Here is a 14727-nt window from a genome sequence, read left to right as displayed (position 1 = left end):
TGCAAGTGTTAATTTTAAGAGGGAAAAATGAGTTGGTAAGGGTGAGTTGGTAAGTTCTGGTTGGGTATTTTAATTAGGGTTGCGAAAACAATGATTTTTGATTGCTGAACCTTGAGGTTTTGATAGTTGGGTCTTGTGATCAGCCTCAAGAATGAGTCAGGCAAAACAAAGTGGCCAAATAAGGGAATACACCTTGGTGGTTAGCTTTAGGAACACAATCTAAAGGTTTAGCAAGGGGGAAGTGGAAGAGAAAGGGTGAGATCTTGCAGTGTCATGCTCGCCATGCCTGAGCCTGTGTTTGCCATGCCCAGACCTGCTAGAGCCCTTCACTTTGTCCTCAGCAACTGTCCCTCTTTGAGAGACTCTGTAACCTTTGGGATGGGGATCCTAGATACACAGAGCAATAGCTTATAGAAAAGAAGCTCAAGGTTCATGAGCTGTTTCTTGTCCAGTCCCTGCTTCCTGATTAGGCAGCTGCCCCACACTCCTGCTGGCCAACACTGAACTCTTGTCCCTCAGAGCTTCTTCTCTGTGTAGAGAAGAATCTTTCTCTCACTTTCAGTTGCTGTTGCCAGGTGTACTGTCACAGTGACAAGAAGAGTAAATGACTATGGGACCTTTGACATCCAAGACTCTGCTTCCCATCCTGCCTCTCACAAAGCACCACTCTCTGACTCTCACCAGAGATGCCCTTCATCTCCTAAAATGCTTTTTTGACACAGGAGCCTGGCTCTTCCACGGAAGATCCCTTTTTCCCCATCCTTCTAAGGTTAGCTGGCCTCACTCCCCTTTTACATTTCAATTTAAACTCCACAAAACAAAATATTCCCTAATCCCAACACTCACCGAAACCTAGTGATGCATTCCTCTTTCAAGGTACCTGCCGCATTTCAGTAGAATGTTATTTAATAACAGACTTACTGTCTTCCTTGCCTGAGAGTGTCAGCATGTGTATCCCCATATATGGGTCCTCATTCAGCACTAACCTTGTACAACAGAGGCATTCAATAACTGTGTGTGTGGTGTGTAAATCAACTCTAACATTTACTTTTGCTTTTGAACAGGCACACTGCAGTCAAAATCGATGCCTTCAGTTATAGCGGCAGCATTAAAACAACCTCCCAGATTTAGGAAATAAAGTGTATGTCACTTACAAACTACCATTCACTTACTTTTAATGTAAAATCTATCTTTTACAGGGCCGAAGCCCTAGAAAAACAGAGGGTGATAAGTATCACGTAGCACTGCTTCCACATTTAAAATATGTATTGCATCTAAAAAGTCAACACAATCGACAAGTTAGCAACAGTGCTAGACTGAAAATAGAAATCAAAATTGATAAGGATATTACCAAGGTATGCTGGCAAGATAGCTTGGTCAGTAATGTTTTTTGTTAGGACACACAGGTGGAAGGAGAGAAGCAACTCTTGCACACTGCCACTTGCAATGATCCTCTCCGTGGTTCCTAGCTTAATATGTTCTCCTGGCATGCAAAGTTCCTGAGCAAGAGAATTTACTCATTTTGCTCACCGTTCACTGCCTGGCACACAGGAAAGTACTTGCTAAATATTGAATGCTTGTTAAATACTTATTACATAAATGCATAGTTAACAAAAGAATCAGCTTTAAAAAATGACCAAAAGATCAATGTTCAAGAAGACACACTCATTTGTATCGTTGTTTACATATGCACATTAATAATACCAGGAGAGCTCATTACATATGCGGGTACTTACCTATTATAAGTACTTATTTTTGCTAAGAAAATTCAACTCTATGTTGAGTAAGAATTAAAACATCATTAAGTAAAAATCAACACCTTACCTAAGGTCTGTTAGAATGAGGAATTTTAAATAAATTTGCATTATTAATGGGGGAGGAAAGCCACGAATCCTTCTTTCTGCAGAAATGGAAGGGCCCCTTCAGGGCTGAATAGAAAGCACTGAAACAAATCCTTGATCCAAAGGCAGCTTTAAAATTGAATGCCAATTCTCCTAAAGACAAAAATCTACTTAATTCTAAGGGAAACATTACAAGATGGCTTCCCCAGGGTCAGCCAGTTCTCATGGGATTAGATGGAGGTTGTGGTCACCACACACCTTCTACCATCAGTGACCTGCAGTGTGAGTTTGAGAGCTGCAGGAGTAAGAATGATCCATCTAAGTACCCCAAGTACTCAGTGCCAGGGATCAGTGTTTCCATTTGTTCTTACAGTCAATGGGAATGGTGAATTCCTCACAGAAGTGTAAATTCCAGTGTCACAGGATCTTTGGGAGTCTACAGGAGCACAGCTGAATCCAAATAAAGTACATGGCCCACTCACTGTATTTGCATTGTCTCTGTGAGATGAGATAACAAACTACCTTGGATATTACTTAATTTTTTCAAATAAGCAAGAAATGACCTTCGGTGTTCCATCTGTTTTCTAAGTATCATAGTGCATGCAGATGACCACTGAGCAGCAAACAAAAATAGCAGTAGACATTTTATCTTCCTGGTAATTGACTGCCTTTGTTGTACAACAGTGTCTGGAAAAGTCTGACTACAATTCTAACTGCAAGCCACAGTGATCATGTCAATATACGAGCTACCTGAATATCTAATTATGAAAAAGAGAAGGTAATTTCACAGTGGAGACATTGTTCTAACTCGAGAAACAGCCATATTAACTTATTAGCACATAGCTAAAAAAGCTCTAATTTGAAAGATAATTATTTCCAGCTGATTAATATGCTTCAAATTAAACTCACTGCTTTTAATGGGCCCGTCAGCTTGACAACCTGGGAAATTAATAACTTTCACATGCAGTAATCCTGGTGAATTTATACAGCCAAACTACCTGTGATCATTAGGATTACCTTCACAGTAGGCATTGTCCTCCCGGAGAGCCCTGAAACCATCCCGGCAGCTGCACACGGCCCTGTCGTTCAGGTTCCGGCACACGGAGTTCTCCATACAGGTGTGCTTCTCAGAACAAAAGTCATAGCCTGTAAGAAGAACGGGTTTTGATGAATAAATCTATAACAAGATAGGCCGCTCCATGCGTCTTTTTATCTTTTTTAACTGAAAATATTTTCTCATACAATATATTTTGATCACAGTTCCCTGCCTCCAAATTCCTCCTAAGCCATCCCACCTCTCCATCCATTCAACTCCATGCCTTTTATTCTCTCCCTTGCTCTTTAGAAAATAAACAACAGGCCAAGGAAAAGTGCAAACAAACTAGAAGAAAAAAAAAAGAAGGAAGGAAGGAAGGAAGGAAGGAAGGAAGGAAGAAAAGAAAAAGAAGGAAAGAAGGAAAGCAAATGCGCAAGGTAGGCAGTGGTGGCACATGCTTTTAATCCCAGCATTTGGGAGGCAGAGTGCCAGCTTGCTCTACAGAGTAAGTGCCAGGGCACCTAGGACTACACAGAGAACCCCTGTTTAAAATCAAAGACAAAAAGAGAAAGTAGTTTCTTTTAATTTTGACGCTATGGTCTCTAAAGACTTATTAGGTTTATTATTTGACAATTTCATGCATATGTGTTATATAATCTGATTACCTAGGTCACCTACCCTCTTTTATCTCTACCATGCCAAGTACCAGTCTCTTTCTTAGATTTATGACTTTTGGGTTGTTTTGTGACTCATTTTGTTTAACCAGGTGTGTGGCCACTGGTGATCACGCAACTGAAAATTCCTCCCCTTCTCTCTGAATCAATTAGGAGCAAATAGCTCAACCATGAGAGGAAGGCCCCAGTTGGACTCCCTCTTCCATCCGTGCTTGACCGTTGCCAAGCCCAGTCTTGTGTAGACCCAGTACAGGCATCCAGAGCTTCTGGGATTTCATGATTGCAAAAGAAGTTCTTCATGTTTGTCTGACTCAATTAGTTTCTACTTCAAATGAATTCATACCTTTTTTTTTTTTTTTTTTGGTAAATGCTATCCAATCCTTAATTGCCTTATTATAGCACTCTACATACTTGAAACAAAGATTCTTTGAGTTTAAAATGAATGTTACTGTAAAGATGCTGACACAGTGAGATGGCAACAGATCGTATCAGTATCTTTAACAGCCATTAAACCATTGGAGAATGTGTCCAACAATGTTTAAAGGATGAAAAAGACAGCTTAGCATTTTGGAATTGTTTAAAGAAGGTTCAAAATGAAAATTACACCCCTTTATTTAATTCTTTCTGAAGGTGTGCACAGCAAAGTGTAACCACTCAAAAGAAGAAACTTTTTTTTAATGAATAAAAGGATTTTCAGATTCCAGACTCCTTTTGATAAGAAAGAAAAATGGAACTTTTATAAACAGTGACACCAATTGCATGCTGTTCTTAAGAATTTCTTTCCTCTGTCAGAACCCTTGTTCAACGAGATCTAAAATGCCGAAATGAGAAACGTGAGCGCTGGAATCCATCTTAAATGGAATTGTGTGTCACTCAACAAATTTTTAAATTGCCTAATGCATACTTTATCAGTAGAGCTTCAGCCTGACTGGTGATTTATGGTTTCATCCCAACTATAAGAGGACAGGAAAGGCTTAAAATAAATTTGTCTCTATGTAGCCAGAAATGACTTGCATTTGAGAAAATCTAAATGGGCCCTTCTTGTTTGCAATGGTGTTGGTGTCTCGTTTCATCAGTTGGTCCACACTCTGCTCACTCACTCTCTGGACTATTTTCAATGTCAATGCAGAGCTGCATTGAATGTAACTCAAACATGTAATGAAACAATCCTGGTGCAGCTTAATAAACCTTCAGGCAGGTGTGCCTGACACACAGAAAATATCACTCAGAGGAGCTATGAAAGAGCAAGTGCATAAGTGAATGCTGTAAAATAATTTTAAAAATTTAAGTGTATAAAGACAAAAATAGAGTTACTAATACCTCTTAAATTGCTTGGAAATTTAACTTCTCTTCATAATATAACTTCTCAGGGTTAAAACCAAATATTTGGAAGCAAATTTCTCAAGAGAAAAATTTATACAACTTAAAATTAAAAATTTAAACCTTTGATGCCCCAGGTCCCGCCTTTGAGAAAAAGGTATCAGTCCGGTCTGATGCTCTTTGGGTGGATGACACCTAAATGAACATCAGTACAAAGTCCCAATTTATTTCTAATATCAGAGATCAGACCTCTACTCTTGCCTGATGTGTCTAAAACAAAAAGGGGGAACTGTAGAGAGCTGCGGAATGCTGCGCCTTAAAGATGGAGCTGGTTTCCACCTTCCACCTTCCCGATGGTGAGTGCTCTCTGTCACGAACAATTCCACATTTGGCTAAGGCCAAAGATCTGGCTTGCTTCCATGTATGTGGACCTATCTGCATTGCCCACATGGCACACTGGGGTTGGCTACCCAGAGGCTATTTAAGCTGTGGGCTGGCTTTCCCCAGGGTCAGATGATTGTTCAAGGTTCCTGAATAAACTGCATTGAAAAAAACAAAAAAACAAACAAAAAAAAATTAAACCTTTTCTTGAGGGTCATTTTCTTTATTTTTAAGTAACTAAATTAAGGTCATATTTGTTAAAATGCATTTTAGTGGCTTTTTACAATGACCGAAGGAGAACAATTTCATATAAAATACCTTTCCTATCTATACCAATAGCTCAGCACAGCATCAAAAAGAAATTTAAAAGCCTAAAATAAACCTTTAACTTTTAACCTGAATTAAGAAGCAGGTAGAACATGATCATCTCCTTAGATGCTGAAAAGGCATTTGACAAAATCCAACATCCATTCATGTTTAAAGTATTGGAGAGATCAGGGATACAAGGCACATACCTGAACATAGTAAAGGTGATAGACAGCAACCCTATAGCCAACATCAAACTCAATGGAGAGAAACTTAAATCATTCCCACTGAAATCAGGGACAAGGCAAGGCTGTCCACTCTCTCCATATCTCTTCAACATAGTTCTTAAAGTCCTAGCTAGAGTAATAAGACAATTGAAGGAGATCAAGGAGATACAAATTGGAAAGGAAGAAGTCAAAGTATCACTACTTGCAGATGATATGATAGTATATCTGAGTGACCCCAAAAACTCTACCAGGGAACTCCTACAGCTGATTAACACCTTCAACAAAGTGGCTGGATACAAAATTAACTAAAAAAAAATCAGTAGCCTTCCTGTATACAAAGGACAAAAGGGCCGAGAAAGAAATTAGGGAAACAACATCCTTCACAATAGCCACAAATGACATAAAGTACCTTGGTGTGAACCTAACTAAGCAAGTCAAAGACTTGTATGAAAAAAAATTTCAGTCTCTGAAGAAAGAATTCGAAGAAGGTATCAGAAGATGGAAAGATCTCCCATGCTCATGGCTTGGCAGGATTAATATAGTAAAAATGGCCATCTTACCAAAATTTTAATTTTATAGGAAAGTTTGTTTTTAGGAGGAATGCACAGAGCTCCGTGTACACTGTCTCCGTGCAAAGACAGAGACAGTGAGTTACAGACACCCTGAGGCTAAAATACAGTGGAAGGACACAGGAAGGCCGGGCTGTGTTAGGTGTGATCTCTGCACACTGGAGCAATGCTGGGGTTGTTTCTCTGATACAGTTGTTAGTGTATGGTTTTAGGGTCATAGTTTCTAAACTAGTGACTTCATATGGAATAACAAGAAACCCAGAATTGCTAAAACAATCCTCTACAATAAAAGATCTTCTGGAGGTATCTCCAACCCTGATCTTAAGTTGTACTATAGAGCAACAGTTTTAAAAACTGCATGGTACTGGCATAGAAACAGAATGGTGGATCAATGGAACCGAACAGAGGACCCAGAAATAAACCCACACACTTATGGACACCTGATCTTTGACAAAGACGCCAAAACCATACAATGGAAAAAAGATAGCATCTTCAACAAATGGTGCTGGTCTAACTGGATGTCTACATGTAGAAAAATGAAAATAGATCCATACTTGTCACCCTGCACAAAACTGAAGTCCAAGTGGATCAAAGACCTCAACATAAAACCAGACACATTAAATCGGCTTGAAAAAAAAGTGGGAAATACCCTAGAACTCATTGGTACAGGGGGAAACTTCCTGAACAGAACACCAACAGCACAGGCTCTAAGAGCAACAACCAATAAATGGGACCTCATGAAACTGAAAAGCTTCTGTAAAGCAAAGGACACCGTCATCAAAACAAAGCGACCACCTACAGATTGGGAAAGAATCTTCACCAACCCTTTATCTGACAGAGGACTCATATCCAGTATATATAAAGAACTAAAGAAGCTGAAAAGCAGCAAACCAAGTAATCCACTTAAAAAATGGGGAACAGAGCTAAACAGAGAATTCTCTGTAGAGGAATACCGAATGACAGAGAAGCACTTAAAGAAATGCTCAACCTCACTAGCCATTAGGGAAATGCAAATCAAAACAACCCTGAGATTTCACCTTACACCCATGAGAATGGCCAAGATCAAAAACTCAAGTGACAACACATGCTGGAGAGGTTGTGGAGAAAGGGGAACCCTTCTCCACTGCTGGTGGGAATGTAAACTTGTACAACCACTCTGGAAATCAATCTGGCGCTTTCTCAGACAACTAGGAATAGCGCTTCCTCAAGATCCAGCCATACCACTACTGGGCATATATCCAAAAGAGGCTCAAGTACACAAAAAGGACATTTGCTCAACCATGTTTGTAGCAGCTTTATTTGTAATAGCCAGAAGCTGGAAACAACCCAGATGCCCCTCAACTGAAGAATGGATGCAGAAATTGTGGTACATCTACACAATGGAATATTACTCAGCAATGAAAAATAAGGAAATCATGAAATTTGCAGGTAAATGGTGGGATCTGGAAAGGATCATCCTGAGTGAGTTGTCCCAGAAGCAAAAAGACACACATGGTATATACTCACTCATATAAACATACAACATAGGACAAACCCACTAAAACCTGTGCATCTAAAGAAACTAAGCAAGAGAGAGGACCCTAACTAAAACGTCCAATCCCCATCCAGAAAGGCAAAGAGGATGGACATCAGAAGAAGAAGAAAACAGGAAACAACCTAGGAACCTACCACAGAGGGCCTCTGAAAGCCTCTGCCCTTTAGACTATCAAAGCAGATGCTGAGCCGGATGGGCAACTGTTGGGCAGGAGAACGGAATTTTAGGTAAGAACTGGGAAATAGTAAGAGCTGGAGAGGACAGGGTCTCCACAAGGAGAGCAACAGAACAAGAAAATTTGAACATAGGGAACTTCCCAGAGACTCATACTCCAACCAAGGACTATTCATGGAGATAACCTAGAACCCCTGCACAGATGTAGCTCAGGGCAGTTCAGAGTCCAATTGGGTTACATAGTAATGTGAAGAGGGACTGCCTCTGACATAATCTGATTGGCCTGCTCTTTGATCACCTACCTCTGGGGGGGGGAACAGCCTTACCAGGCCACAGTAGAGGACAATACAGCCACTTTTGATGTGAACTGACAGACTAAGATCAGAAAGGAGAGGAGAACCTCCCCTATTAGTGGACTTGGGGAGTGGCATGCAAGCAGAGGGAGGAGGGAGGGTGGGATTGGGAGGAGAGGAGGGAGGGGATTATGGGGGGATGCAGAATGAATAAAGTGTAATTGATGAAAAATTTAAGAAAAAAGGGAAAAAATAATTTAAGAACCTTAAATGACTTTCAAAATTGGAGGAAAACATGGAGTTAGTCAATTGGCATGGAGCACGTCTCGCCCCTGGGGGCAATGGTCTCCTGAACCTACTCAGACCTCGGACACCACCACTGCTAGTTCTAGAACTGACGCAGGATGTTCCAACGAGGGGTTAAGGCTTCTCATAATATTTCCTATAAGCCCACACCTGTTTGTCTATATCCCCCATTTTTATTCATTATTAGCCAGATAGAGCCAAGTAATTGTGGTAATGATACTTGCTTTTTTGCCCAATGCTGGAATGCTAGTAAATTTAGGTATGCCCTGGTTACTCGCATGCCTCACCGGGTACCTGTGCCCATTGATGCCCTTCACGCTATGACTCTCTTCAGACAGAAAAGGGATCTTGGAACTACAGCCACCATTGTTACTACCATCTCATTGATGGCTGTTGGAGCTACCACCAGGGCATTAGCCATGAGTCATACTGGGCAGACTGCTCAGACCCTGAATAATCATTTAGCCAATGTAGCTCATGCCTTAGTTGTACATAAAGGAATTAATGCTCAACTAAAAGGAAGCTTGATGGTGTTCAATCAGAGGATTGACCTCTTGCAGGAGCAAATTGATACCCTATGGCAAATCGCTCAACTTGGTTGTCAATGAAAGTATGCGGGACTTTGTGTCACTAGCATACAACATGAGAATTTTTCCTGTGCTGCAAATCTGTCTAAACAATTGTCGAGCTATATTTTAGGTAATTGGACTGGAGAATTCGATACTACGATGGAGCAGCTGAGAGTGGCCATTGTCACAGTAAATTCTACCGGAGTGGACGCAGGACTAGCCACAGATTATCAACATGGATTGCTGCAGCCATGAATCATCTGAAGGAATGGGCGGGCATGGGAGTGTTAGCAGGCCTTCTGGTGTTGGTCTCCTTGGTTTGCCTGTGGTATATATGCAAGATTAGAGTCTCACAACAGTGTGATGCAGCCATGATCATTCAGGCCTTTACAGCCATTGAAGCAGGACATTCTCCCCAAGCATGGTTGGATACCACAAAAAGCTAAAATGATACGCTCAGGATGCGAGGCTAAGCACTGCACTCAGGGTCAGCCGCTTTGGACCCAGAGAAGAGCATGTCTGATTGCATGCGGGTTGATGCCCCAGGTCCCGCCTCTGAGAAAAAGGTATCGGACTGGTCTGATGCTCTTTGGGTGGATGACACCTAAATGAACATCTGTACAAAGTCCCAATTTATTTCTAATATCAGAGATCAGACCTCTACTCTTGCCTGATGTGTCTAAAACAAAAAGGGGGAACTGTAGAGAGCTGCGTAATGCTGCGCCTTAAAGATGGAGCTGGTTTCCGCCTTCCACCTTCCCGATGGTGAGTGCTCTCTGTCACGAACAACTCCACATTTGGCTAAGGCCGAGGATCTGGCTTGCTTCCATGTATGTGGACCTATCTGCATTGCTCCCGTGGCACGCCTGGGTTGGCTACCCAGAGGCTATTTAAGCTGTGGGCTGGCTTTCCCCGGGGTCCGAGGATTGTTCAATGTTCCTGAATAAACTGCATTGAAAAAAAAAATCATACTTTATCATAATTTGGTAGGGGGAATAAAAAAAAATTCATTTGTCCATAGTGAGGGAGAAGAGAAAAGGAAGGAACAAGAGGTGAGGAGAACGGGTTACATACTGTGAACAGATGAGGAAAGAGAGCACGCAGTGACTCTGTGGTGAGTATTAACTCCTTTAAGAGTGGATGTTAGGCGTGGAGCTGTCATATTTGTAGTGGGGAGAGACCTAGTTATACTTTGGAGAGACCACTAACCCCAACTTTTGACCCAGGTGCTTTCAGAAGAATGGACTTTACTCTGTGCAAGATTAAGACACAGCAATCAATGCATACCGCTGGTCTAAACAAAAGAATTACTTCAATGCCAGCTAATGAAGGCCACTGGAGCTCAGACCTGGAACTTCTACTTATCCCATGAGGCTATTAAACCTTTTCTTCTACCTATGTCCGAGAAAACGGAGACACAGGTACCCAGCAGTGAGTGGGTCTGAAATCTGAGTCAGGTGGCACTGAAGCCAGTTTCCTATCTGCTTTGGGGGTCCACAGGGTCCATTTTCTGGCTAAGCCAATAGAATTCAGTATCTGTCACATGCTCATTAACAAATACTAATGTAATTAGGTGTGGTCTGAAAGCTAATAGACTTTCCTAGTGTTTCCTAAAGTGTCAATCAAGGTGCAGAACAAGAAAACACCATTCTAATGCCAGTGGCCTTCTTCTAAAGCAACTAGGTTCAATGTGTAAATGCTATTGCTGAGCAATGAAGCTAAAATCAGCAATCACAATAAGAATAGTAATAATAATCATAATAATTTACTAATATACAGATAAAGAAAGTTATGGGAGTAACTATTGAATATTGTGGGGAGTAGAAATTCCACACAAGTCTAAGAGAACAAGCTATCACTTCCATGATGCTCTTCTATGTATATTAAGGATGTGTGAGTAGGAAATGGTCTTAAGGATGTCAAGGGAGGAGAGAGTGGGAGAAAGGAATGCAGACATAAATCCACATACACTGTGTTTGTCTAAGGACCCCACCTCCATTTTGGAAGCTCTGGCTTGTGCCTGTTGTCTGCTTCCTTCAAAGGCTCCCAACAGTAAAGAGCTCCTTCCCCAGGTCCTCCTACTTGTTGCTATCAGAGGTGGTCCATGCAGAAAGCACAGGGAACAATGTTGGTCAGAGGTGGTCCATGCAGAAACCACAGGGAACAGGATTGTGAGTTTGATTTGGTTTCTGAATCCTTCGGGAACCTCCAGACACAAGGTCAAGACTTTTGGGCCATCTACTATACAGTGCTGATCCACACATTCATTCAGATGTAAACACTGTGACTTTAACACTAGGCACGCTGTTGGAAGCTGGAGGCCAATTGTCTCCCAGATGAATTTGTCATAACAAATGTGAGAGGGTTGACTCAGAGTTAAGACTTGGGAACTGGACTTCCTCTCCCAAAAGTCAAAGAGTGCCAGGAGAATTCCTTTACTTGTCCTGAATATATGAAGCCAGACAAGCCTGAAATCTTTCAGGTGCTAAATGTTTCAAGAAGAGCCAGCTCTAGCTGGATGTGTTGATGCATGTCTGTAACCCTAGCTGCGCAGGAGGCTGAGGCAGGAGGATTGCAAACTGAAGGTTAGAATGGGCAGTTTAGAGACCCTATTACTAAAAATGGGAGTCAGGAGCTGCTTAGTTTTAGTTTGAGTCCAAGTATTATCTAAGCCAGACTTTCACAGACTAGGACACTTAATTCACCATGAAGGTTTAGAAAGAGTGATGTCATGGGCCCCACTTCATATCAATTAAAGCAGAATACTGAGTGAGGAATCATAGGATGTTCTCTCACTCTATATAAATGCATTTAAATATGAGTAATTTAAATATGGAACAATTTCCTGTGGTTAATTTTCCATTTCTTCACTTGGTTTTTGAAACTGATTAATGTTGAGAAATGGATGTGAACACAGTGTCTCTTAACACTGGAGGCCTCAGCTTAGCTTCTTACGTGATGCTTGCTCCATTTCATGCTAACGACTGTGACGCTCACTTCTCAATCTCTGAGCAAGCAACACTTTGAGCCTTATACTCAATTAGATAGTCACCACTGTCTCTAGAACTTTCTTTTTTAATTTTTAATTAATTTACTTTTTATTTGTTACAGTTTATTAACTTTGTATCCCAGCTGTAGCCCCCTCCTTCAGCCCCTCCAATCCCATCCTCCCTCCCTTGCCCCTATCCAAGTCCACTGATAGGCGAGGTCCTCCTCCCCTTCACTCTTACCCTAGCCTATCAGGTCTCATCAGGACTGGCTGTATTGTCTTCCTCTGGGGCCTGGTAAGGCTACTTCCCTCTCAGGGGAAGGTGATCAAAGAGCCAGCCACTGAGTTCATGTCAGAGACAGTCCCTGTTCCTATTACTAGGGAGCACACTTGGAGACTGAGTCTATGGGCTACATTTGTGCAGGGGTTCTAGGTTATCTCCATGCATGGTGGTTGGTTGGAGTATCAGACTCAGAAAAGACCCCTGGGCCCAGATTTTTTTGGTTCTGTTGCTCTCCTTGTAGAGCTCCTGTCACCTCCAGGTTTTTCTGTCTCCTCCCTCTAGCCTCAACAACAACGTCTATTTTTAATGGAGTAACTTGAAAGGAAACAAAATGGTTTGTGTTTTCCAAAATGTATATTTACTTTTCCCTTTTCAAGCTCTACTTTGCCTCGGTATGAAGAGTGCTATCTCTGCATGCGCTCACACTGTAAATGGGACGTAACTCAGTCCTACATACATCGTTGGGAACATCAGCTGCAGTCCAGACATCACACCAGTGTCACAGTACAGAAAGGAATACCAAGATTCCATCCTTCCCTGCAGTCCCCCGTCTGTAGCAGGTGGTGGACGCACATGTACAACCTCAGGCTAACACAAGACAGGGCTCATATACTAAGTGACAAGGATCTTGAAGCATCTATTAAATGATTGCTTCGTTTTAATGCACGAACCACAAGTTTACAAACCTCTAGTGAAGGAAACTCTCTGCCTCCTGAGGTAGCCCATCACATTTATGAATAGTTTTGCTGTTTTCTTACAATGACCTAAACTTCTAGGACCCTGGTACTTACTGGTTCCAGGCTCACCATCTCAGAGGCAACACAAAAGAAATGCTGCACATCCCTGCACTCTGTCCTCTCGGTACCCAAGAACCCAGTGCATGATTAGGAATAGACCCGAGACAAACGGGTAGTCTGATGCAGTCTGTCTGTGCCTGCAAGTCCTCCGAAGAAACAAACCGAGGAGGAATGAGAACAAACTTATCTGTGAGATAACTTTCTCCAGCAACTGTACAGACAGATAGCAAAAATGCCTGGGAGTATCTCTGTTATAGTTCAACAAATGGCGTGAGGCTTTCCACTGTGTAGCAACTTCAAGGAAATGTCATTAATCTTTGAAAATAATTTATCAAATTTTCTCATCCATATCAGTTAGATCATCCTCCTACAGTATCTCTCATCCATAAATCTTTTAATGTGTTTTTGTTTCTAAGGGCATCTAATAATTGTGCATATTATGGGATGCCTAGTGATATTTCAATAGATGAATACATTACATAATGACTTGAGTAGGATAATTGTTGTATCTTTCACCCCAGAAATACTGCATTTCTTTGTGTTAGGAATACTCAAATCCCTTTCCATTAGGAAATTTGAAATACCCAATTAATTGTCAATTATACATCTTACTGAGGCACAGAACATTAGAAGCTATTCATCCTATCCAGCTGTACTCCTGTGTCTGGTACCCATCTTTCTCTATCATCCATTCATTATGCCTCTCTAGACCCTGAGAGCCACTACGTTATTCTGTAAGTCTTTAGTGAGATTTACTTTTTAACTTCCACAGGCGAGTTTAAGTGTGAAGCATGTGTCTTCAGTCTCTGGTTTGGGTCATTTACATGGGAGTGATATTACTTTACCAAAGTCTTACCTTTGCAAACTTTGCAACAGCTGTGAGACAAGGCAATCTGATGAGACTCTGGACAATCCAAAGGTGGGCAGCCAATGTTCTCAACAAGCTTCATGGTCTGATCCTGTTGGTTAACAGAAAAGAGATGCAAAGAGCTAAATAGTGAGGACTTGATGGGGAAGAAACAGTCAGAATCCTCTGCCCAGGCCATTGGATCACCACCACATGGCACTAGATGACATTTGGAAAGCCTTCACAGGGAGCCAGCTGCCCTGGGAGTCAGAGCTCAACACACTGTACTTATGCCAACAACAGCCAGGCACCTCAGGAACCCTGGAAATGTGTGTCAGTTTCCAACAGATTTGTGAACACAGTGACAAGCTTAGCAAAGGCAGACCATGGATCATGGAAACAGGACACTCTGCATTCAGCAAACACACAACAAGCCAGCAAATGAAGCTGAAACCTTTGCATGAGGTTGTTTCAAAGTTATAAAGGGCCTCTCTGGGTGTCATGGTAGACATCTGTTATTTGTGTGTGTGTGTGTATGAGAGAGAGAGAGAGAGAGAGAGGCAAAGAAGGAGAGAGTAAGA

The 14727-nt window shown here is 41.6% G+C and overlaps 1 protein-coding gene across 2 annotated transcripts in view; it reads right to left on the bottom strand.

Moving 5' to 3' along the window:
• The window catches only part of Nell2 (neural EGFL like 2), a 293369-nt gene that overhangs the window by 136464 nt on the left and 142178 nt on the right, over positions 1 to 14727 (bottom strand). For both annotated transcript variants that reach the window (XM_060388752.1, XM_060388751.1), the window contains exons 12-13: positions 14156 to 14258; positions 2859 to 2987 (exon numbers count right to left, since the gene is read on the bottom strand). In XM_060388752.1, the coding sequence (XP_060244735.1) occupies positions 2859 to 2987; positions 14156 to 14258 (232 nt within the window). The remainder of the gene's footprint in view (positions 1 to 2858; positions 2988 to 14155; positions 14259 to 14727) is intronic.

This window comes from Meriones unguiculatus, chromosome 8 (genome assembly GCF_030254825.1).
Source record: "Meriones unguiculatus strain TT.TT164.6M chromosome 8, Bangor_MerUng_6.1, whole genome shotgun sequence".
NCBI lineage: Eukaryota > Metazoa > Chordata > Mammalia > Rodentia > Muridae > Meriones > Meriones unguiculatus.
Note: the sequence above shows the minus strand (reverse complement) of the source record. Positions and strands in the feature narration are given on the sequence as shown.